General features: G+C 43.6%; 1 protein-coding gene across 1 annotated transcript in view; it reads left to right on the plus strand.

Annotated features, from left to right (window-relative positions):
- The window catches only part of LOC112241028 (atrial natriuretic peptide receptor 3-like), a 73,456-nt gene extending 50,962 nt beyond the window's left edge, over nucleotides 1–22,494 (plus strand). Inside the window, exons 4-8 of the mRNA XM_042320219.1 lie at nucleotides 14,055–14,190; nucleotides 15,807–15,901; nucleotides 18,465–18,585; nucleotides 20,719–20,803; nucleotides 21,565–22,494. Of these exons, the coding sequence (XP_042176153.1) occupies nucleotides 14,055–14,190; nucleotides 15,807–15,901; nucleotides 18,465–18,585; nucleotides 20,719–20,803; nucleotides 21,565–21,676 (549 nt within the window). The 3' untranslated portion in view covers nucleotides 21,677–22,494. The remainder of the gene's footprint in view (nucleotides 1–14,054; nucleotides 14,191–15,806; nucleotides 15,902–18,464; nucleotides 18,586–20,718; nucleotides 20,804–21,564) is intronic.
- Nucleotides 22,495–24,341: the final 1,847 nt, after the last annotated feature.

A 24,341-nucleotide genomic window follows, 5' to 3' on the forward strand; every position in this document is an offset into this window, starting at 1 on the left:
GGCTGCATGATGTTGTGGGACTTCTCACCAGTGTGCAGAAGTTAAAGCGGAAGTTCACCCAAAAACACTTCTGGGCCCTTTATAACACTTGCCTCGACGTTTGGCAATACCCCCAGAGAGTTTTTAGGTCCTTTGATTGAGAATTTAGATTTCTGTATTTTATATTTTAAAAAAGCTAAATTTATGAAATTACTTCAAATGCATTCAAAACTATGTGTATTTAGTATTAAATAAACAAAAATCTGTGCCTCTGCATTGAATTGCCAAGTATAAAAAACAAAGACGTACTCGTAGCAAAGGTGTTCCATACCGTCTGTACCGGGGCAGCAGGGTAGCCTAGTGGTTAGAGTGTAGAGGCGGCAGGGTAGCCTAGTGGTTAGAGTGTAGAGGCGGCAGGGTAGCCTAGTGGTTAGAGTGTATAGGCGGCAGGGTAGCCTAGTGGTTAGAGTGTAGAGGTGGCAGGGTAGCCTAGTGGTTAGTGTAGAGGCGGCAGGGTAGCCTAGTGGTTAGAGCGTTGGACTTGTAATGGGAAGGTTGCAAGTTCAAACCCCCGAGCTGACAAGGTACAAATCTGTCACTCTTCCCCTGAACAGGCAGTTAACCCACTGTTCCTAGGCAGTCATTGAAAATAAAAAATAAATTCTTAACTGACTTGCCTAGTTAAATAAAGGTAAAATAATTAAAAATTAAAAATCCAGGCACTTCCTTGATTAAGGTCACTTCCTGATGAAAAGTTGCTTTCGGGTCACAGTTATACTTGCTTTAATCACAATCCACTGATTTAATTTCTTCACAAAGGTTAAGTTAGCAGCTCAACATACTCAACAAAACAAATGGACACATATTTTGTCACAACTACCTCCAACTACCATAAATGTTTTAATCAGGTACCGGGTTACCTACAGACGAGAGTGCTGTGACACACGGAGAACACCATCGTGTTTGTGAGATGCTCCTCTTTCCATTTCCGTACTGTTCCTACAGCAGTACTATGTAACAGGTCCTAAAGCAGTACTATGTAACAGGTCCTAAAGCAGTACTATGTAACAGGTCCTACAGCAGTACTATGTAACAGGTCCTACAGCAGTACTATGTAACAGGTCCTACAGCAGTACTATGTAACAGGTCCTACAGCAGTACTATGTACCAGGTCCTACAGCAGTACTATGTAACAGGTCCTACAGCAGTACTATGTAATAGGTCCTACAGCAGTACTATGTAACAGGTCCTACAGCAGTACTATGTAACAGGTCCTACAGCAGTACTATGTAACAGGTCCTAAAGCAGTACTATGTAACAGGTCCTACAGCAGTACTATGTAACAGGTCCTACAGCAGTACTATGTAACAGTTCCTACAGCAGTACTATGTAACAGTTCCTACAGCAGTACTATGTAACAGTTCCTAAAGCAGTACTATGTAACAGGTCCTACAGCAGTACTATGTAACAGGTCCTAAAGCAGTACTATGTAACAGGTCCTAAAGCAGTACTATGTAACAGGTCCTAAAGCAGTACTATGTAACAGGTCCTACAGCAGTACTATGTAACAGGTCCTACAGCAGTACTATGTAACAGTTCCTACAGCAGTACTATGTAACAGGTCCTAAAGCAGTACTATGTAACAGTTCCTACAGCAGTACTATGTAACAGGTCCTAAAGCAGTACTATGTAACAGTTCCTACAGCAGTACTATGTAACAGGTCCTACAGCAGTACTATGTAACAGGTCCTACAGCAGTACTATGTAACAGTTCCTACAGCAGTACTATGTAACAGGTCCTAAAGCAGTACTATGTAACAGGTCCTAAAGCAGTACTATGTAACAGGTCCTAAAGCAGTACTATGTAACAGTTCCTACAGCAGTACTATGTAACAGGTCCTACAGCAGTACTATGTAACAGGTCCTAAAGCAGTACTATGTAACAGGTCCTACAGCAGTACTATGTAACAGTTCCTACAGCAGTACTATGTAACAGTTCCTAAAGCAGTACTATGTAACAGGTCCTAAAGCAGTACTATGTAACAGGTCCTAAAGCAGTACTATGTAACAGGTCCTACAGCAGTACTATGTAACAGGTCCTACAGCAGTACTATGTACTATGTAATCATTTTTACAGCAGTACTATGTAACAGGTCCTACAGCAGTAATTACCCACTGTTTTTTTTGGTCATTTCTCTTGTCTAAAATTGTTAAGTTGGCAGGGGATGGAGTGTTAACTTGATTTAGCACCTCTAGTGTCTGCATCTTCTTAGGGAATGCAAAAGGTGACTGATGTTTTTCGATTTTCTAAGTTCATTTATTTGCACACTGCGTCTGCGTAACAGTGTGTATTCTGCTTACAATCCTCTGTACCTACTTATATAACTTCTGTAACATACATGGGTTTTAAAGGTGCTCGTTGTTAAGTGGAAGCAGGATGTCATGTACTGTAGACCGAAACCTTGGCTCCTATATATTTCTTCAGAATAGATCAGGTCAGCATTTTTGTTCTGCAAAAATATTCTCTGATAATCTTAGCTCTGTGTGTGGGTATTTTTGGAACTGTGTAATTCCCTTTCCTTTATTGAAACAATTGAACCATATATTTGGAACGGGGGAAAGTACGTCAACTGCTTGTGTTGTCAGCGGTGAGAAAGCAAACGCACTCTGAGATATGAAACCACAGCCCTCTGTGAATAGTATCAGCCTCGTGGGTCAGCTTATGTCCAATTTGACGTGAAAAATATATATTTTGGGCATTTTTAGCTAACCCTAATCCTTCTCCTAATCTTATCCTAATTCTCCTAACCTGCTACATTTGTTGTCCTAACCTAGTGCGTAAGTTCACCAAATCTGCTACGAAAAGTCAATTTTGACAAAAGCTGTATCCCTTCTAGACCAAACTGCTTTAGTGCCCCTCCCTCCAAAAAAACATGTATTGTTTTCTTGACAACTTCCCCTGCCAGGAATGGGCCGCAGCTTGAGTTCCTAAAAATAATAATAAAGTATAATTAGCTATATCAGCCTGTTCCCCGCCGCTGCAGACCGGCTGATAGGCTGCTGAAGGTGATTGTAAATACACAGACATCACCTCAGCTAGTACTGAGTACGCCCTGAGCAGTCCTATTTAGATTGGGCAACGGATAGATATATAGAGACATGGAGCAACTATTAGTGTCCGTCTAACAGGATCCACAGCTCTTAGGGAGTATCAACTATTAGTGTCTGTCTTACAGTATCCACAGCTCTTAGGGTATCAACTATTAGTGTCAGTCTTACGGTATCCACAGCTCTTAGGGTATCAACTATTAGTGTCAGTCTAACAGTATCCACAGCTCTTAGGGAGTATCAACTATTAGTGTCAGTCTAACAGTATCCACAGCTCTTAGGGGGTATCAACTATTAGTGTCAGTCTAACAGTATCCACAGCTCTTAGGGGGTATCAACTATTAGTGTCAGTCTAACAGGATCCACAGCTCTTAGGGGATATCAACTATTAGTGTCAGTCTAACAGTATCCACAGCTCTTAGGGTGTATCAACTATTAGTGTCAGTCTAACAGTATCCACAGCTCCTAGGGTATCAACTATTAGTGTCAGTCTAACAGTATCCACAGCTCTTAGGGAGTATCAACTATTAGTGTCTGTCTAACAGTATCCCCAGCTCTTAGGGAGTATCAACTATTAGTGTCTGTCTAACAGGATCCACAGCTCTTAGGGTATCAACTATTAGTGTCAGTCTAACAGTATCCACAGCTCTTAGGGAGTATCAACTATTAGTGTCTGTCTAACAGGATCCACAGCTCTTAGGGAGTATCAACTATTAGTGTCTGTCTAACAGTATCCACAGCTCTTAGGGAGTATCAACTATTAGTGTCTGTCTAACAGTATCCACAGCTCTTAGGGTGTATCAACTATTAGTGTCTGTCTAACAGGATCCACAGCTCTTAGGGAGTATCAACTATTAGTGTCCGTCTAACAGGATCCACAGCTCTTAGGGAGTATCAACTATTAGTGTCTGTCTTACAGTATCCACAGCTCTTAGGGTATCAACTATTAGTGTCAGTCTTACGGTATCCACAGCTCTTAGGGTATCAACTATTAGTGTCAGTCTTACGGTATCCACAGCTCTTAGGGTATCAACTATTAGTGCCAGTCTAACAATGTCCACAGTTCTTAGGGTGTCAACTATTAGTGTTTGTCATCGGCAGCACACAGATAATTGTCTTGTGAAGGGGATTGAGTAGGAGGCACCTTCATCCATGTTTGGTTGATCTTTATCATTCCTGAAAGGCACCTTCATCCATGTTTGGTTGATCTTTATCATTCTATTTCATCCATGTTTGTTGATCTTTATGTCCTGAACAGGCATCTTCATCCAGCTCTTTATCATTCCTGGGCATCTATCAACTTTAGTGTCTGTCTGAAAGGATCTTCATCACGCTTGGTTGATCTTTATCATTCTGAAAGTGCATCTTCATAACAGTATCCACAGCTCTTAGGGTATCAACTTTAGTGATCAGTCTTCCTGGTATCTTCATCAGCTCTTGGGTATCTTTATCATTCCTGAAAGTCTTCATCCACGTTTGGTTGATCTTTATCATTCCTGAAAGGCATCTTCATCCACGTTTGGTTGTCTTTATCATTCCTGAAAGGCACCTTCATCCATGTTTGGTTGATCTTTATCATTCCTGAAAGGCATCTTCATCCATGTTTGGTTGATCTTTATCATTCCTGAAAGGCATCTTCATCCACGTTTGGTTGATCTTTATCATTCCTGAAAGGCATCTTCATCCACGTTTGGTTGATCTTTATCATTCCTGAAAGGCATCTTCATCCACGTTTGGTTGATCTTTATCATTCCTGAAAGGCATCTTCATCCACGTTTGGTTGATCTTTATCATTCCTGAAAGGCATCTTCATCCATGTTTGGTTGATCTTTATCATTCCTGAAAGGCATCTTCATCCACGTTTGGTTGATCTTTATCATTCCTGAAAGGCAATTAATATAAGTGTTTTTAATCTCAATTTCCATCTACGGACATCAGCCAGCCTCAGCCTGTGCACAGCGTGATATCAATCCAGAGAATATCGGACTGATTTTTCTCTCCGGATTGCAGTAGAAATCTCTGGATTTCTACTGCAAGCTCTGAGCCTTTACTCTGGATCATCGCAGCTAGCTATCTGCTATCCGAGTGGCTACTCCTGGCTAACGTCTCTGTCCCGAAGCAAGCACCAGTTAGCCTGGAGCTAGGCCCATCTTCCGGCTAGCCGAAGAGATCCATCAGACAATTCCTGGGCTTCAATATCTCTTTTTCCAAGTGGCCCGTACCCTCTGCAGCCGATACGGAGCCCCGCCGATCCATCACGACTGGTCTGCCGACGTAACTGTCCGAGGATGTTTCAACAGGCTCTCCCGTTGCGACGTCACTCTGAGGCCCATCTGCCAGCCCCGGCCTGCTAGCTGTCTGAATTGCCGTGCCTCCAGCTCGCCTAGCTACTCACTGGACCCTATGATCACTTGGCTATGCATGCCTCTCCCTAATGTCAATGTGTCTTGTCCATTGCTGTTTTGGTTAGTGATGATTGTCTTATTTCACTGGAGAGCCTCCAGCCCTGCTCAATATCCCTTAGCTAGACCTTTTGTTTCACCTCCCACACATGCGGTGACCTCACCTGGTCTAAATGATGTCTCTAGAGACCAAACCTCTCTCATCATCACTCAACGCCTAGGTTTACCGCCACTGTACTCACATCCTACCATACATCTGTCTGTACATTATGCCTTGAATCTATTCTTCCTCACCCAGAAATCTGCTCCCTTTTCTCTGTTCCGAACACACTAGACGACCAGTTCTTTTAGCCTTTAGCCGTACCATTATCCTATTCCTCCTTTTTTCCTCTGGTGATGTAGAGGTTAACCCAGGCCCTGCAGCCCCCAACATCACTCCCATTCCCCTGGCGCTCTCATTTGTTGACTTCTGTAACCGTAAAAGCATTGGTTTCATGCAGGTTAACATTAGAAGCCTCCTCCCTAAGTTTTTATTCACTGCTTTAGCACACTCCACCAACCCTGATGTCTTTGCCGTGTGTGAATCCTGGCTTAGGAAGGCCACCAAAAATCCTGAAATTTCCATCCATAATAATATAATTTACCAACAAGATAGAACTGCAGAGTTCTGTCAAACTATCCAGGTCTTTGCCCAAACAATTCAAGCTTCTACTTTTAGAAATCCACCTTTCCAGAAACATGTCTCTCACCGTTGCCACTTGTTAAAGACCCCCCTCACCCCCCAGCTGTGCCCTGGACACCATACTGTATGTGAATATCTTCAGAGTTTGTACTGTTAGGTGACCTAAACTGGGACATGATTAACATCCCGGCTGCCCTACAATCTAAGCTAGATGCCCTCAATCTCACACAATTATCAAGGAACCTACTAGGTACAACCCCAAATCCGTAAACATGGGCACCCTCATAGATATCATCCTGACCAAACTGCCTTCTAAATACACCTCTGCTGTCTTCAACCAGGATCTCAGCGATCACTGCCTCATTGCCTGCATCCGTTATTGGTCCGCGGTCAAACAACCACCCCTCATCACTGTCAAACGCTCCCTAAAACACTTCTATTTTTTTTACACCCCCTTTTTCTCCCCAATTTTGTGGTATCCAATTGCTGGTAGTTACTGTCTTGTATCATTGCTGCAACTCCCGCACGGACTCGGGAGAGGCAAAGGTCGAGAGCCATCCGTCCTTCGAAACACAACCCAACCAAGCCGCACTGCTTCTTAACACAGCGCGCATCCAACCCAGAAGCCAGCCGCACCAATGTGTCGGAGGAAACACAGTACACCTAGCGACCTGGTCAGCTTGCACAGGAGTCGCCACAGGAGTCGCTAGCGTGCAAAGGCGAACCCAGAGTCTCTGGTGGCACAGCTAGCACTGCGATGCAGAGCCACCCGAGAAGCTCCTAAAACACTTCTGCGTGCAGTCCTTTCTAATCGACCTGGCCCGGTTATCCTGGAAGGACATTGAGCTCATCCCGTCAGTAGAGGATGCCTGGTTGTTCTTTAAAAGTGCTTTCCTCACCATCTTAAATGAGCATGCCCCATTCAAAAATGTTGAACTAAGAGCAGATACAGCCCTTGGTTCACTCCAGACTTGACTGCCCTCGACCAGCACAAAACACCCTGTGGCTTTCTGCATTAGCATCGAATAGCCCCACAATATGCAACTTTTCAGGGAAGTCAGGAACCAATATACTCAGTCAGTTAGGAAATCTAAGGCTAGCTTTTTCAAACAGACATTTGCTTCCTGTAGCACAAATTCCCAAAAGTTTTGGACACTGTAAAGTCCATGGAGAACAAGAGCATCTCCTCCCAGCTGCCCACTGCACTGAGGCTAGGAAACACTGTCACCATTGAAAAATGTACTATAATAGATCATTTAAATAAGCATTTTTCTACGGCTCCCCTTGCTTTCCACCTGGCTGCCCCTACCCCGGGCCAACACCTCAGCACCCCCTGCAGCAACATGCCCAACCCCCCACTTCTCCTTCACCCAAATCCAGATAGCTGATATTCTGAATGAGCTGCAAAATCTGGACCCCTAAAAATCAGCTGGACTAGACAATCTGGACCCTCTCTTTCTAAAATGATCCACCAAAATTGTTGCAACCCCTATTACTAGCCTATTCAACCACTCTTGTGTATCGTCTGAGATCCCCAAAGATTGTAAAGCTGCCGCGATCATCCCCCTCTTCAAAGGGGGAGACACTCTAGACCCAAACTGTTATAGACCTACAGTGCTTTGCAAAAGTATTCGGCCCCCTTGAACTTTGCGACCTTTTGCCACATTTCAGGCTTCAAACATAAAGATATAAAACTGTATTTTTTTTGTGAAGAATCAACAACAAGTGGGACACAATCATGAAGTGGAACGACATTTATTGGATATTTCAAACTTTTTTAACAAATCAAAAACTGAAAAATTGGGCGTGCAAAATTATTCAGCCCCCTTAAGTTAATACTTTGTAGCGCCACCTTTTGCTGCGATTACAGCTGTAAGTCGCTTGGGGTATGTCTATCAGTTTTGCAAATCGAGAGACTGAAATTTTTTCCCATTCCTCCTTGCAAAACAGCTCGAGCTCAGTGATGTTGGATGGAGAGCATTTGTGAACAGCAGTTTTCAGTTCTTTCCACAGATTCTCGATTGGATTCAGGTCTGGACTTTGACTTGGCCATTCTAACACCTGGATATGTTTATTTTTCAACCATTCCATTGTAGATTTTGCTTTATGTTTTGGATCATTGTCTTGTTGGAAGACAAATCTCCGTCCCAGTCTCAGGTCTTTTGCAGACTCCATCAGGTTTTCTTCCAGAATGGTCCTGTATTTGGCTCCATCCATCTTCCCATCAATTTTAACCATCTTCCCTGTCCCTGCTGAAGAAAAGCAGGCCCAAACCATGATGCTGCCACCACCATGTTTGACAGTGGGGATAGGGTGTTCAGGGTGATGAGCTGTGTTGCTTTTACGCCAAACATAACGTTTTGCATTGTTGCCAAAAAGTTCAATTTTGGTTTCATCTGACCAGAGCACCTTCTTCCACATGTTTGGTGTGTCTCTCAGGTTGCTTGTGGCAAACTTTAAACGACACTTTTTATGGATATCTTTAAGAAATTCTTCTTGCCACTCTTCCATAAAGGCCAGATTTGTGCAATATACGACTGATTGTTGTCCTATGGACAGAGTCTCCCACCTCAGCTGTAGATCTCTGCAGTTCATCCAGAGTGATCATGGGCCTCTTGGCTGCATCTCTGATCAGTCTTCTCCTTGTATGAGCTGAAAGTTTAGAGGGACGGCCAGGTCTTGGTAGATTTGCAGTGGTCTGATACTCCTTCCATTTCAATATTATCGCTTGCACAGTGCTCCTTGGGATGTTTAAAGCTTGGGAAATCTTTTTGTATCCAAATCCGTCTTTAAACTTCTTCACAACAGTATCTCGGACCTGCCTGGTGTGTTCCTTGTTCTTCATGATGCTCTCTGCGCTTTTAACGGACCTCTGAGACTATCACAGTGCAGGTGCATTTATACGGAGACTTGATTACACACAGGTGGATTGTATTTATCATCATTAGTCATTTAGGTCAACATTGGATCATTCAGAGATCCTCACTGAACTTCTGGAGAGAGTTTGCTGCACTGAAAGTAAAGGGGCTGAATAATTTTGCACGCCCAATTTTTCAGTTTTTGATTTGTTAAAAAAGTTTGAAATATCCAATAAATGTCGTTCCACTTCATGATTGTGTCCCACTTGTTGTTGATTCTTCACAAAAAAAAATACAGTTTTATATCTTTATGTTTGAAGCCTGAAATGTGGCAAAAGGTCGCAAAGTTCAAGGGGGCCGAATACTTTCGCAAGGCACTGTATATCCATCCTGCCCTGCCTTTCTAAAATCTTCGAAAGCTAAGTTAACAAACAGGTCACCGACCATTTCGAATCCCACCGTACCTTCTCCACTATGCAATCTGGTTTCCGAGCTGGTTTTGGGTGCACCTCAGCCACGCTCAAGGTCCTAAATGATATCATAACCGCCATTGATTAAAGACAGTACTGTGCAGCTGTCTTCATCGACCTGGCCGAGGCTTTCAACTTGTCAATCACCACATTCTTATCGGCAGACTCAGCAGCCTTGGCTTCCTCGTCTGGTTCACCAACTACTTGTCAGATAGAGTTCAGTGTGTCAAATCGGAGGGCCTGTTGTCTGGACCTCTGGCAGTCTCTATGGGGGTGCCATAGGGTTCAATTCTTGGCCTGACTCTTTTCTCTCTATATATCAATGATGTCGCTCTTGCAGCTGGTGACTCTCTGATCCACCTCTATGCTGATGACACATTCTGTATACATCTGGCCCTTCATCTGGCCCTGCTATCTAACCTCCAAACAAGCTTCAATGCCATACAACACTCCTTCCGTGGCCTCCAACTGCTCTTAAACGCTAGTAAAACCAAATGCATGCTTTTCAACCGATCGCTGCCTGCACCCGCATGCCCGACTAGCATCACCACCCTGGATGGTTCCGACCTTGAATATGTGGACATCTATAAGTACCTAGGTGTCTGGCTAGACTGCAAACTCTCCTTCCAGACTCATATCAAACATCTCCAATCAAAAATCAAATCAAGAGTCGGCTTTCTATTCCGCAACAAAGCCTCCTTCACTCACGCCGCCAAGCTTACCCTAGTAAAACTGACTATCCTACCAATCCTCGACTTCGGCGATGTCATCTACAAAATGGCTTCCAACACTCTACTCAGCAAACTGGATGCAGTATATCACAGTGCCATCCGTTTTGTCACTAAAGCACCTTATACCACCCACCACTGCGACTTGTATGCTCTAGTCGGCTGGCCCTCGCTACATATTCGTCGCCAGACCCACTGGCTCCAGGTCATCTACAAGTCCATGCTAGGTAAAGCTCCGCCTTATCTCAGTTCACTGGTCACGATGGCAACACCCATCCGTAGCACGCGCTCCAGCAGGTGTATCTCACTGATCATCCCTTAAAGCCAACACCTCATTTGGCCGCCTTTCGTTCCAGTACTCTGCTGCCTGTGACTGGAACGAATTGCAAAATCGCTGAAGTTGGAGACTTTTATCTCCCTCACCAACTTCAAACATCAGCTATCTGAGCAGCTAACCGATCGCTGCAGCTGTACATAGTCTATTGGTAAATAGCCCACCCATTTTCACCTACCTCATCCCCATACTGTTTTTATTTACTTGCTTTTCTGCTCTTTTGCACACCAATATCTCTACCTGTACATGACCATCTGATCATTTATCACTCCAGTGTTAATCTGCAAAATTGTAACTATTCGTCTACCTCCTCATGCCTTTTGCACACATTGTATATAGACTCCCCCCTTTGTTGTGTTATTGATTGTTAATTGTTTATTCCATGTGTAACTCTGTGTTGTCTGCTCACACTGCTATGCTTTATCTTGGCCAGGTCGCAGTTGTAAATGAGAACTTGTTCTCAACTAGCCTACCTGGTTAAATAAAGGTGAAATAAATTTTAAAAAATGTAAAAAATGGACACTGTGCTAACAAACCTACCAATGAGCTTCAGCGCCATACAACTCTCCTTCCATGGACTCTAACTGCTTTTAATTGCTAGTAAAACTAAGTTTATGCTCTTCAACCAATTGCTGCCGGCACCCTCCTGCCCGACTAGCATCGCTACTCTGGACGGTTCTGACTTAGAAAATACAAATACCTACAGTAGGTGTCTGGTTAGACTGTAAACACTCCTTCCAGACTCACATTAAGCATCTCCAATCCAAAATTAAATCTAGAATTGGCTTCCTATTTTGTCACCCAAGCCACATATAGTACGACCTGTATGCTCTCATTGGCTGGCCCTCACTACATATTTGTCGCCAAACCCACTGGTTCCAGGTCATCTATATGTCTATGCTAGGTAAAGCCCGCCTTATCTCAGCTCACTGGTCACCACAGCAACACCCACCCGTAGCACACACTCCAGCAGGTATATCTCACTGGTTATCCCCAAAGCCAACACTTCCTTTGGCCGCCTTTCCTTCCACTTCTCTGCTGCCAATGACTGGAACAAAAATTGCAAAAATCTCTGAAGCTGGAGACCCATACCTCCCTCTCTAACTTTAAGCATCAGCTGTCTGAGCAGCTTATCGATCACTGTACCTGTACACAGCCAATCTGTAAATAGCCAATCCATCTACCTCATCCCCATATTGTTATTTATACTCTTGCTCTTTTGCACCCCAGTATCTCTACTTGCACATCATCATCTGCACATCTATCACTCCAGTATTAATGCTAAGTTGTAATTATTTTCACCTCTAGGGCCTATTTATTGCCTACCTCCCTAGTCTTCTACACACACAGTACATATATATTTATATTTTTCTTTCTATTGTGTTATTGACTGTACTTTTTATGTGTAACTCTGTGTTGTCTGTGTCACACTGCTTTGCTTTATCTTGGCCAGGTTGCAGTTGTAAATGAGAACTTGTTCTCAACTGGCCTACCTGGTTAAATAAAGGTGTTCTCAACTGGCCTACCTGGTTAAATAAAGGTGTTCTCAACTGGCCTCCCTGGTTAAATAAAGGTGTTCTCAACTGGCCTACCTGGTTAAATAAAGGTGTTCTCAACTGGCCTACCTGGTTAAATAAAGGTGTTCTCAACTGGCCTACCTGGTTAAATAAAGGTGTTCTCAACTCAACTGGCCTACCTGGTTAAATAAAGGTGTTCTCAACTAGCCTACCTGGTTAAATAAAGGTGTTCTCAACTAGCCTACCTGGTTAAATAAAGGTGTTCTCAACTGGCCTACCTGGTTAAATAAAGGTGTTCTCAACTGGCCTACCTGGTTAAATAAAGGTGTTCTCAACTGGCCTACATGGTTAAATAAAGGTGGAAAAAAATATATATATAAATATTACTGAAAGGAAGTAAAGACACATAATTACAGTTGATTAAAGAGAACATTGTTTTAGAAAACTGATTACTGTGTTGGAAAATGGAGGTGAGATGAACCTTGGTTCCTCCATGAATCATCTGGCTTAGAGGAGACCACGTAGAACGAGGTAGAACATGTTGTTGTGCCCCATTAGAACGCAGCATACAGGTCTTCTACAGGACCACGCTATGAGATGGGTATCACACACAATGACGCACTGTGTCTAAGTGGAATGGAAAACATTTCAATATCTTTTTTTTTTGTGAAAACAAATATAGACCAAATTGTTTGTTTAGTAAGAGACTGTGTATGCGGAGTAACTCATTATTTTTCTGGTACTTAGGTTGTAAATTGCCAGTGAAAAGAAAATTATGACTGTGATTTTCTGTGGTGTTTCATGACTGATATGGTAAGCAGTGCGCATTTTGTTTCCACAAACACAAAACAGATATCAGGCTGAAATAATCACAGTGTTCCTTTGTTAATGACGTAGAAGATCATACAACTCTATGATACTAGACATTACTAACCTATACCCCCTCTATATAGCCCTGTTATTGTTATGTTATTGTGTTACTTTTAATTATTTCTTTAACTTTATTTGGTCAATATTTTCTTAACTCAACTGCGCTGTTGGTTAAGGGCTTGTAAGTCAGCATTTCACAGTAAGGTGTCACGACTTCCACCGAAGTTGGCTCCCCTGCCTGTTCGGGCGGTGCTCGGCGGTCATCGTCACCGTCCTACTAGCCGCTACCGATCCCTTTTTCGTTTGTCTGTTGGTTTTGTCTTATTAGTTTCACCTGTGTGTATTTTAGTTTAATTAGCTTCCCTATATGTAGTAGTTTGACCTGCCCTTGTTTTGTGCGGGATTGTTTTTTTGTTACTCTGTTGGTTGTGGTTTCATGTTTGTATTCTCCGGACTGTTTGGTCCTGTGTTTGGGCTGGTCTGTTTTATGCGCCCTGTATGTTGGCGTGACCGTTTTTTGGCCGGAGAATAAATCACGATTTACTGAACCCTGCTCTCTGCGCCTGATTCCAACCCACCACTCCTAGTAGGTTGTGACATAAGGTCTACACCTGTTGTATTCGGCGCATGTGACAAATAAAGTTCGATTTGATTTGAATCATCATTCTGAGATGTTACGTATGCATTGGAATTCAGTGTTTCCCCTGCCATCACCAGACTGGGGCGGGGACGACCTCTTCTGTACCTTACCCTACCATCCTCTGTTATCAGCTCTCCTTCCTCCCATCATTCCCCCTCCCTCCCTCCCTTCAATAAATTGCCAAATTAGTTGTTGGCAGTTGCCTTGACAACCTGAGTAAAGAGGAAGGAATCCATCTAAGAGACTTTGCATCTGGGTCCAATGTTTTCTTCTCATTAATCACTCTAAAGTATTTGAAGGCCAGAGACCCACTGCAAGACAACACCGTGTTTATATAGTATGAAAGGACTATCTGTTTTTGGTTTCTTTATTTAAGTGATGAATCTGCCATTCATTCATTAGTTTCATCCCTATCTTCATGTATTATTATGATTCTAATATTCCTGTCTGTTGTCCCCCCCTCCAGATCAACATGTTTGTGGAAGGGTTCCATGATGCATTGCTGCTGTACGCCCTGGCGCTGCACGAAGCCATCAGGAACGGCCTCACCAAGAAGGACGGAGCAGAGATCACCTATCGTATGTGGAACAGAACATTTGAAGGTAAAAAAAACAAAAACCCTCTGCTCATTATTCAAACTATGTCCCAATGTCACCCTATTCCTTACACAGTGAGATCCGTGTCCCAATGTCACCCTATTCCTTACACAGTGAGGTACGTGTCCCAATATCACCCTATTCCTTACACAGTGAGGTACGTGTCCCAATGTCACCCTATTCCTTACACAGTGAGATACGTGTCCCAATGGCACCCTATTCCTTACACAGTGAGATCCGTGTCCCAATGTCACCCTATTCCTTACACAGTGATGTACGTGTCCCAATGTCACCCTATTCCTTACACAGTGAGGTACGTGTCCCAATGTCACCCTATTCCTTACACAGTGAGGTACGTGTCCCAATATCACCCTATTCCTTACACAGTGAGATCCGTGTCCCAATGTCACCCTATTCCTTACACAGTGAGATACGTGTCCCAATGGCACCCTATTCCTTACACAGTGAGATCCGTGTCCCAATGTCACCCTATTCCTTACACAGTGAGATACGTGTCCCAATGTCACCCTATTCCTTACACAGTGAGATCCGTGTCCCAATGTCACCCTATTCCTTACACAGTGAGGTACGTGTCCCAATGTCACCCTATTCCTTACACAGTGAGGTACGTGTCCCAATGTCACCCTATTCCTTACACAGTGAGGTACGTGTCCCAATGTCACCCTATTCCTTACACAGTGAGATCCGTGTCCCAATGGCACCCTATTCCTTACACAGTGAGGTACGTGTCCCAATGGCACCCTATTCCTTACACAGTGAGATACGTGTCCCAATGGCACCCTATTCCTTACACAGTGAGGTACGTGTCCCAATGGCACCCTATTCCTTACACAGTGAGATACGTGTCCCAATGGCACCCTATTCCTTACACAGTGAGATACGTGTCCCAATGGCACCCTATTCCTTACACAGTGAGATACGTGTCCCAATGGCACCCTATTCCTTACACAGGGATTCTGTCTCAGTGTAATAAAGAGTGGAGTGAGCAGCTAGTGCAGCATTATGTCTCTCCAGACATGTTAACCAAAAAGTCATATCCCCAGACCTGTTAACCAGAAAATTGTTGAAATCCCCCAGATTTCCTTTGCAGAATGTGTGTAGGATTGCAGCACCAGAATATCTCCTCAAGACAACAGAATATGAAAGCTAAACTACAATTAATGTGTTGTCTAATTGGAGGGGGATGAGTCAGAGGCTGACTACAGTGTTGCCTTTCATCTGCAATGATTAGATTGCAGTCGCAGAGCACATGTCCACTGGACAAACCGGTTAAGAGGCCAAACCGCCACATTGCCAGCTCTTAAATAACGATGTTTTGATCAGTAGGAATGGTCAAGAACAGGGTCATATTTTCTTGTTAATATAAATAATATTTTTTAAATGCCAAACATTTGGGAACACAGGCGGAGGGATTAAATTACATTTCTAGTAGGGCCTGCCAACACAAACGGCGGGAGGAGAGATGGGATTTCCTGTTATATTGGCCGGTGATGGAATTTCTCCACTCCGCTCTCTGTTCTCTGTTTTCCTTGGAATGTTGGGCTCTTGCTAATTAATTCTGCCATTCTTTGCATGCCGCTGGTCCTCTGGTCGCTGGGCAGGCATCGCAGGCCAGGTGTCTATGGACTTCAACGGGGACAGATACGGAGACTTCTCTGTGATGAGCATGACAAACACCGAGGCAGGCACCTATGAGGTAAGAACAGAGCCTCAACCTAATCCTGAACCTCCTGCACGGCTCTTGATCAGGGCCGTCATTCATAGAGCGTCCCAGAGAAGGAGTGGTGATCTAGGATCAGGTCATAAAGAGTCTCTCAGTAGGAGGGGTGATCTAGGATCAGGTCATAAAGAGTCTCTCAGTAGGAGTGGTGATCTAGGATCAGGTCATAAAGAGTCTCTCAGTAGGAGTGGTGATCTAGGATCAGGTCATAAAGAGTCTCTCAGTAGGAGTGGTGATCTAGGATCAGGTCATGAAGAGTCTCTCAGTAGGAGTGGTGATCTAGGATCAGGTCATGAAGAGTCTCTCAGTAGGAGTGCTGATCTAGGATCAGGTCATAAAGAGTCTCTCAGTAGGAGGGGTGATCTAGGATCAGGTCATAAAGAGTCTCTCAGTAGGAGGGGTGATCTAAGATCAGGTCATAAAGAGTCTCTCAGTAGGAGTGGTGATCTAGGATCAGGTCATAAAGAGTCTCTCAGTAGGAGTGGTGATCTAGGATCAGGTCATAAAGAGTCTCTCGGTAGGAGTGGTGATCTTGGATCAGGTCATGAAGAGTCTCTCAGTAGGAGTGGTGATCTAGGATAAGGTCATGAAGAGTCTCTCAGTAGGAGTGGTGATCTAGGATCAGGTCATAAAGAGTCTGTCAGTAGGAGTGGTGATCTAGGATCAGGTCATAAAGAGTCTCTCAGTAGGAGTGGTGATCTAGGATCAGGTCATGAAGAGTCTCTCAGTAGGAGTCGTGATCTAGGATCAGGTCATGAAGAGTCTCTCAGTAGGAGTGCTGATCTAGGATCAGGTCATAAAGAGTCTCTCAGTAAGAGTGCTGATCTAGAATCAGGTCCCACCTGTCTGTAATTGTGTTAATAATAATAATCTAAAAAGCAAACCAACCCTATACCTATGATGTAAGAACAGATAACTTAATCCTGTAACCTCCTGCGTCCCCAGTGATCCGACGGGTTGAAACCATATACTGCCATTTGTCTTGTCAAATGCCCCCTTATAGATTCTCTTCATAAAGGACTGTACATTGAAAAACAATGTAACTGGGAATCAAATTGGTATGCAAATACTCCAACATTTCACAATAATGCTTTGCAATCGCGAGGGCTGTCTTTTGCATCCCCCTAGGTTCCAAATGTGTAATCCGTACCCTATCCATGTCATAGATAGTAATGGTTTGAAAGAAATTCCAAGATATTACATTTAGATTTGAAATACACATGACCAGGCAACTCCTTTTTTTCTAGATTTACAATTTAGGTCAGCAATGCTGGCCTCTGGAGTCCCTTGGGAAACACAATTACCGAACCATCTAATGATGGAATTTATAAAGAAATGATCTGGGCTTCCGAAAGGACTGATCTCCATAGTATATAAACACCTTTTGGAATGCTCATATTCTGAGCTAGCCATTAAAAAAGGTCTACAGATCTACGTGAATCTGAGAAACCCTGTAGCACTTTTCCTGGAGTCAATGCTCAAAAGCGAGTGGAATGTGATTCATGTTTTTTATAATTTCATAGTTAATAAAGAGAATTTCCCCCAAAAACTTGCCAGTGTTTCTATGTCGAACAGGTGTGTTATATTTCAGTCTTCTGTGACGTATATAAAGTATAATATTGGGATGCAAACTCAAAATGTAATACATTTCAACTCTATATCTGACATAGTGCAGGCGTCTTCTTTTTGTTAAGCCCAGAACCATGTGTGTGAGGTGTATAAGGTGATTAGTTTAAGACTACCAAGAAACACTGTGTGACCCTGATTTAGCACACTTGTAGTAGAAGGTTAAAGAACTCTGTGTGACCCTGATTTAGTCCACTGCAGTAGAAGGTTAAAGAACTCTGTGTGACCCTGATTTAGTCCTGGAATGGGACGCTGGGGGAATGGGATGGGACGTTGGAGGAATGTGATGGGACGCTGGGGGAATGGGATGGGACGTTGGGGGACTGGGATGGGACGCTGGGGGAATAGGATGGGACGTTGGGGGAATGGGATGGAACGCTGGGGGAATGGGATGGGACGCTGGGGGACTGGGATGGGACGCTGGGGGACTGGGATGGGACGCTGGGGGACTGGGATGGGACGCTGGGGGACTGGGATGGGGGTTGGGGGATTGGGATGGGACGTTGGGGGACTGGGATGGGACGTTGGGGGACTGGGATGGGACGCTGGGGGACTGGGATGGGACGTTGGGGGACTGGGATGGGACGCTGGGGGAATGGGGTGGGATGCTGGGGGAATGGGATGTGACGTTGGGGGAATTGGATGAGGGGTTGGAGGAAATGGGTTGGGGGGAATGGGATTGGACGTTGGGGGAATGGAATGGGACCCTGGGGGGAATGGGATGGGATCACTTCTTTCAGTTTCTTTGCGTGCTGTGTTTATTGTTACTGATTCTGTAATATGATCTTAATGATCTTTATATTTATGGACCTTTTTTGAGTTGCAGCCAACAGGAAAATGCTAACAGAGTATGAGATTGACTGTCCTTGTTTCAGAGGTCTGTAGCTAACCTCTTTGGTGTTTGTGTTTTCAGACGGTGTGTAACTACTTTGGTGTGAACGAGAGTTTCCAGATGCTTCCGGTGTTCAACCCTGAACTCTTCACACTGAAAGGACGGCACAGAGTGCACCACACAGACCTGCCAGACAAATCATGTAAATTATCTCTAATATACAGGGACAAGAAAAACTATGTGAACCTTTTGGAATTACCTGGATTTCTGCATAAATTGGTCATAAAATTTGATCTGACCTTCATCTTAGTCACAAAAATAGACAAAAACACAGTGTGCTTAAACTAATAAGACACAAATTATTGTGTATGTCTCCACCACTACACGCACCAACAAACAGACCTGTCCTGTTCTCTCTGTCTCCACTAACAAACAGACCTGTTCTGTTCTCTCTGTCTCCACTAATAAACAGACCTGTCCTGTTCTCTCTGTCTCCACTAACAAACAGACCTGTTCTGTTCTCTCTGTCTCCACTAATAAACAGACCTGTCCTGTTCTCTCTGTCTCCACTAACAAACAGACCTGTCCTGTTCTCTCTGTCTCCACTAATAAACAGACCTGTCCTGTTCTCTCTGTCTCCACTAATAAACAGACCTGTCCTGTTCTCTCTGTCTCCACCAACAAACAGAACGGTCCTGTTCTCTCTGTCTCCACTAATAAACAGACCTGTCCTGTTCTCTCTGTCTCCACTAATAAACAGACCTGTCCTGTTCTCTCTGTCTCCACCAACAAACAGAACGGTCCTGTTCTCTCTGTCTCCACTAATAAACAGACCTGTCCTGTTCTCTCTGTCTCCACTAATAAACAGACCTGTCCTGTTCTCTCTGTCTCCACCAACAAACAGAACGGTCCTGTTCTCTCTGTCTCCACCAACAAACACAGACCTGTCTGACACATCATGTAAATTATCTCCACAGCTTCTGTCTCTGTCTCCACACATCAAACCATGAGATTGAAACACCCCAAGTTTTGTCTCAGATGTTTAATGTAGGGGTTCAGTGCAGATGTTTAATGTAGGGGTTCAGTGCTTGACATGGGACTCGCTAATAAAGGAAACAGAAGCTCTAGCATGCAGGTATTCAGATCTAGCATGCAGGTATTCAGATCTAGCATGCAGGTATTCAGATCTAGCATGCAGGTATTCAGATCTGGCATGCAGGTATTCAGATCTAGCATGCAGGTATTCAGATCTAACATGCAGGTATTCAGATATAGCATGCAGGTATTCAGATCTGGCATGCAGGTATTCAGATCTAGCATGCAGGTATTCAGCTCTAGCATGCAGGTATTCAGATCTAGCATGCAGGTATTCAGCTCTAGCATGCAGGTATTCAGATCTAGCATGCAGGTATTCAGATCTAGCATGCAGGTATTCAGCTCTAGCATGCAGGTATTCAGATCTAGCATGCAGGTATTCAGATCTAACATGCAGGTATTCAGATCTAGCATGCAGGTATTCAGATCTAGCATGCAGGTATTCAGCTCTAGCATGCAGGTATTCAGATCTAGCATGCAGGTATTCAGATCTAACATGCAGGTATTCAGATCTAGCATGCAGGTATTCAGATCTAGCATGCAGGTATTCAGATCTAGCATGCAGGTATTCAGATCTAGCATGCAGGTATTCAGATCTAGCATGCAGGTATTCAGATCTAGCATGCAGGTATTCATCTCTAGCATGCAGGTATTCAGATCTAGCATGCAGGTATTCAGATCTAGCATGCAGGTATTAAGATATAGCATGCAGGTATTCAGATATAGCATGCAGGTATTCAGATCTAGCATGCAGGTATTCAGATCTAGCATGCAGGTATTCAGATCTAGCATGCAGGTATTCAGATATAGCATGCAGGTATTCAGATCTAGCATGCAGGTATTCAGATCTAGCATGCAGGTATTCAGATCTAGCATGCAGGTATTCAGATCTAGCCTGCAGGTATTCAGATCTAGCATGCAGGTATTCAGATCTAGCATGCAGGTATTCAGATCTAGCCTGCAGGTATTCAGATCTAGCATGCAGGTATTCAGATCTAGCATGCAGGTATTCAGCTCTAGCTTGCAGGTATTCATCTCCGGTTTTCGATATACATTTGAAATCATCCTCCACACGATGAGCTTGTCTGAGGTAGTCCCCTAAGGGCAGAATACCTGCACACCCCACCTATCTGACACTCCAGACAATCAAGTTAAAAATATAGTGCAGGTATTCACACACAGGTGTGTAGCAGAGGTGTCGTTAGCCTAACTAATAGCCTCCGTCTTCCTCTCCGAGCAGGTGGACTAGGAGTATCTGCTGTTACTGGGATCATAGTGGGAGCTCTGCTGGGGACTGCACTGCTCATAGCCTTCTACTTCATCAGGTAAAACAGAATTTCAACCGCTTAAACTGAAAGTTACGTTCAGTGGTGTTTGGCTCATTTCAACTGGATTCGAGCTTCATTTTAACCTCAAAGACAGCACTGATCTATAGGAAAAGCATAATGACTGACAGCTATAGGGGGAATACAGACATGACAGGCTATAGGGGGAATACAGACATGCCATCTATAGGGGGAATACAGACATGACATCTATAGGGGGAATACAGACATGACATCTATAGGGGGAATACAGACATGACTTCTATAGGGGAATACAGACATGACTTCTATAGGGGAATACAGACATGACATCTATAGGGGAATACAGACATGACATCTATAGGGGGAATACAGCCATGACATCTATAGGGGAATACAGACATGACATCTATAGGGGAATACAGACATGACATCTATAGGGGAATACAGACATGACATCTATAGGGAATACAGACATGACATCTATAGGGGAATACAGACATGACATCTATAGGGGAATACAGACATGACATCTATAGGGGAATACAGACATGACATCTATAGGGGGAATACAGACATGACATCTATAGGGGGAATACAGACATGACAGCTATAGGGGGAATACAGACATGACAGCTATAGGGGGAATACAGACATGACAGCTATAGTGGGAATACAGACATGACAGCTATACATTAAGCATCACAGTAAACATATATTATTGCCTGGTCTAAATAAAATTGTAATGAATGTGAACTCAAAGCTTTTGTTGTTCCTAACAGGAAGAACTACACTATAACCATTGAGAGACGCGCCGCCAGGGAGGAACATGACATCGGGAAACATCGTCAGTTACGAGAAGATTCTGTCAGATCTACCTTCTCGGCGGCGTAGAGCATCACTGAGTTCGTCTGTGGCTCCTGACGTTTCCGTTCCAGCGAAGCATCATGGGAATGTGACCAAAGACTCGACTGCTGTCAGAGTACTCATGCTATTTAAAGAAAGACATCATGTCATTGTTTTGTGTTTTTCATTTTTTGGTGTTTTAACGTTTTGGAATTTCATTTTTCTCAGGAAAGTTAGCCGTCACAAAGCACCACTTGCATCTCGTCTCTGTAGAAGGATATAGGTGTGTATTCTCCCCTTAAGAGGGCCAGCACGGAAGCATTTATAGTCTGTGCAAATTGCTTTTAGTAATGATCAAGACCATAGTAGTATAACACTGCGTAGTTGTTAATGTACAGGATCGTGGGTGTGAATGTATTCAGATAATGGACGCTCTTGTGTCATGAGACTTTGAAAAGGTTTTGGCCTGTTTGTCAGAAAAAAACATTTGCTCTCCACCCTGCTGTGTTTTAGTCAAACCTGAGAGGACTGGTTTTGGTCAGATCAGAGGTAACTAGAATAACAGTGAAGACATCAAAACTATGAAATAACACATATGGAATCATGAAGTAAACAAAAAAGTGTTAAACAAATCAAAATATATTTGAGATTCTTCAAAGTATCCACCCTTTGCCTTGATGACGGCTTTGCACACTCTTCTCTTAACCAGCTTCACCTGGAAATCTTTTCCAGCATGCGAGTTCCCACATATCCTGAGCACATGTTGGCTGCTTTTCCTTCACTCTGCGGTCCAACTCATCCCAAACCATCTCAATTGGGTTGAGGTCGGGTGATTGTGGAGGCCAGGTCATCTGATGCAACACTCTGTCTCTCTTCTTCTTGGTCAAATGGCCCTTATACAGCCTGAAGGTGTGCTGGGTCATTGTCCTGTTGAAAAACAAATGATAGTCCCACTAATCACAAACCAGATGGGATGGCGTGTCACTACAGAATGCTGTGGTAGCCATGCTGGTTAAGTGTGCCTTGAATTCTAAATAAATCACTGACAGTGTCACGAAAAAAGCACCCCCACACCATAACACCTCCTCCTCCATGCTTCACGGTGGGAACCACACATGCGGAGATCATCCGTTCACTTGTTTCTTGGCCCAAGTAAGTCTGTTATTTTTATTGGTGTCCTTTAGTAGTCGTTTCTTTGCAGATATTCGACCATGAATGTCACAACTTCCGCCGAAGTCGGGTCCTCTCCTTGTTTGGGCAGCGCTCGGCGGCGTCGTTCTTCTAGCCATCATCAATCCACTTTTCATTTTCCATTTGTTTTGTCTTGTTTTTCCTCACACCTGGTGTCAATTCCCTCAATTACTTGTTGTATATTTAACCCTCTGTTCCCCCCATGTCTTTGTGTGGGATTGTTTATTGTAGTGCTTGTTGTGTATTTAACCCTCTGTTCCCCCCATGTTTTTGTGTGGGATTGTTTATTGTAGTGCTTGTTGTGTATTTAACCCTCTGTTCCCCCCATGTCTTTGTGTGGGATTGTTTATTGTAGTGCTTGTGCACGTTCCCCGTGAGCGCACGACGGGTTATTTTTGTGCCTATTTAGCTTGTTCTGGATGCCGTTGGTTTTGCTTAATACATCTCCGGTTATCACCCAGTTCTGCTCTCCTGCGCCTGACTTCTCTGCTGCCAATTACGCACCCGCTACAATGAAGGCCTAATTCACGCAGTCTCCTCTGATCAGTTGATGTTGAGATGTGTTGGTTACTTGAACTCTGTGAAGCATTTATTTTGGCTGCAATTTATGAGGCTGGTAACTCTAATGAACTTATCCTCTGCAGCAGAGGTAACTCTGGGTCTTCCTTTCCTGTGGCGGTCCTCACGAGAGCCAGTTTCATCATAGTGCTTGATGGTTTTTGCGACTGAACCTGAAGAAACTTTCAAAGTTCTTCACATTTTCCGTATTGACTGACCTTCATGTCTTAAAGTAATGATGGACTGTAGTTTCTCTTTGCTTATTTGAGCTGTTCTTGCCATAATATGGACTTTGTCTTTTACCAAATATGGCTATCTTCTGTATGCCACCCCTACCTTGTCACAACACAACTGATCGTCTCAAAGCCGCTAAGGAAAAGAAATTCCACAAATTAACTTTTAGCACGGCACACGTGTTAATTAAAATGCATTCCAGGTGACTACCTCTTGAAGCTGGTTGAGAAAATACCAACAGTGTGCAAAGCTGTCATCAAGGCAAAAGGGTGGTTACTTTGAAGAATCTCAAATATTTTTTTGATTTGTTTCACACTTTTCTGGTTACTACGCGATTCCATATGTGTTATTTCATAGTTTGTCTTCACTATTATTCTACAATGTAGAAAGTTGTAAAAAATATAGAAAAACGCTTGAATGAGTAGGTGTGTCCAACATTTTGACTGATACTGTGCACAAAATATAAACACAACATGTAAAGTGTTGGTCTTATGTTTCTTGAGCTGAATTCTTCATATGCACAAAAAGCTTATTTCTCTAAAATGTTGTGCACACATTTTTTTACATCCCTGTTAGTGAGCGTTTCTCCTTTGTCAAAATGATCCATCCACCTGACAGGTGTGGCATATCAAGAAGCTGATTTAACAGCATGCTCGTTACACAGGTTCACCTTGTGCTGGGGACAATAAAATGCCACTCTAAAATGTGTAGTTTTCACACAACACAATAC

This window comes from Oncorhynchus tshawytscha, linkage group LG04 (assembly GCF_018296145.1).
Source record: "Oncorhynchus tshawytscha isolate Ot180627B linkage group LG04, Otsh_v2.0, whole genome shotgun sequence".
Lineage (NCBI taxonomy): Eukaryota > Metazoa > Chordata > Actinopteri > Salmoniformes > Salmonidae > Oncorhynchus > Oncorhynchus tshawytscha.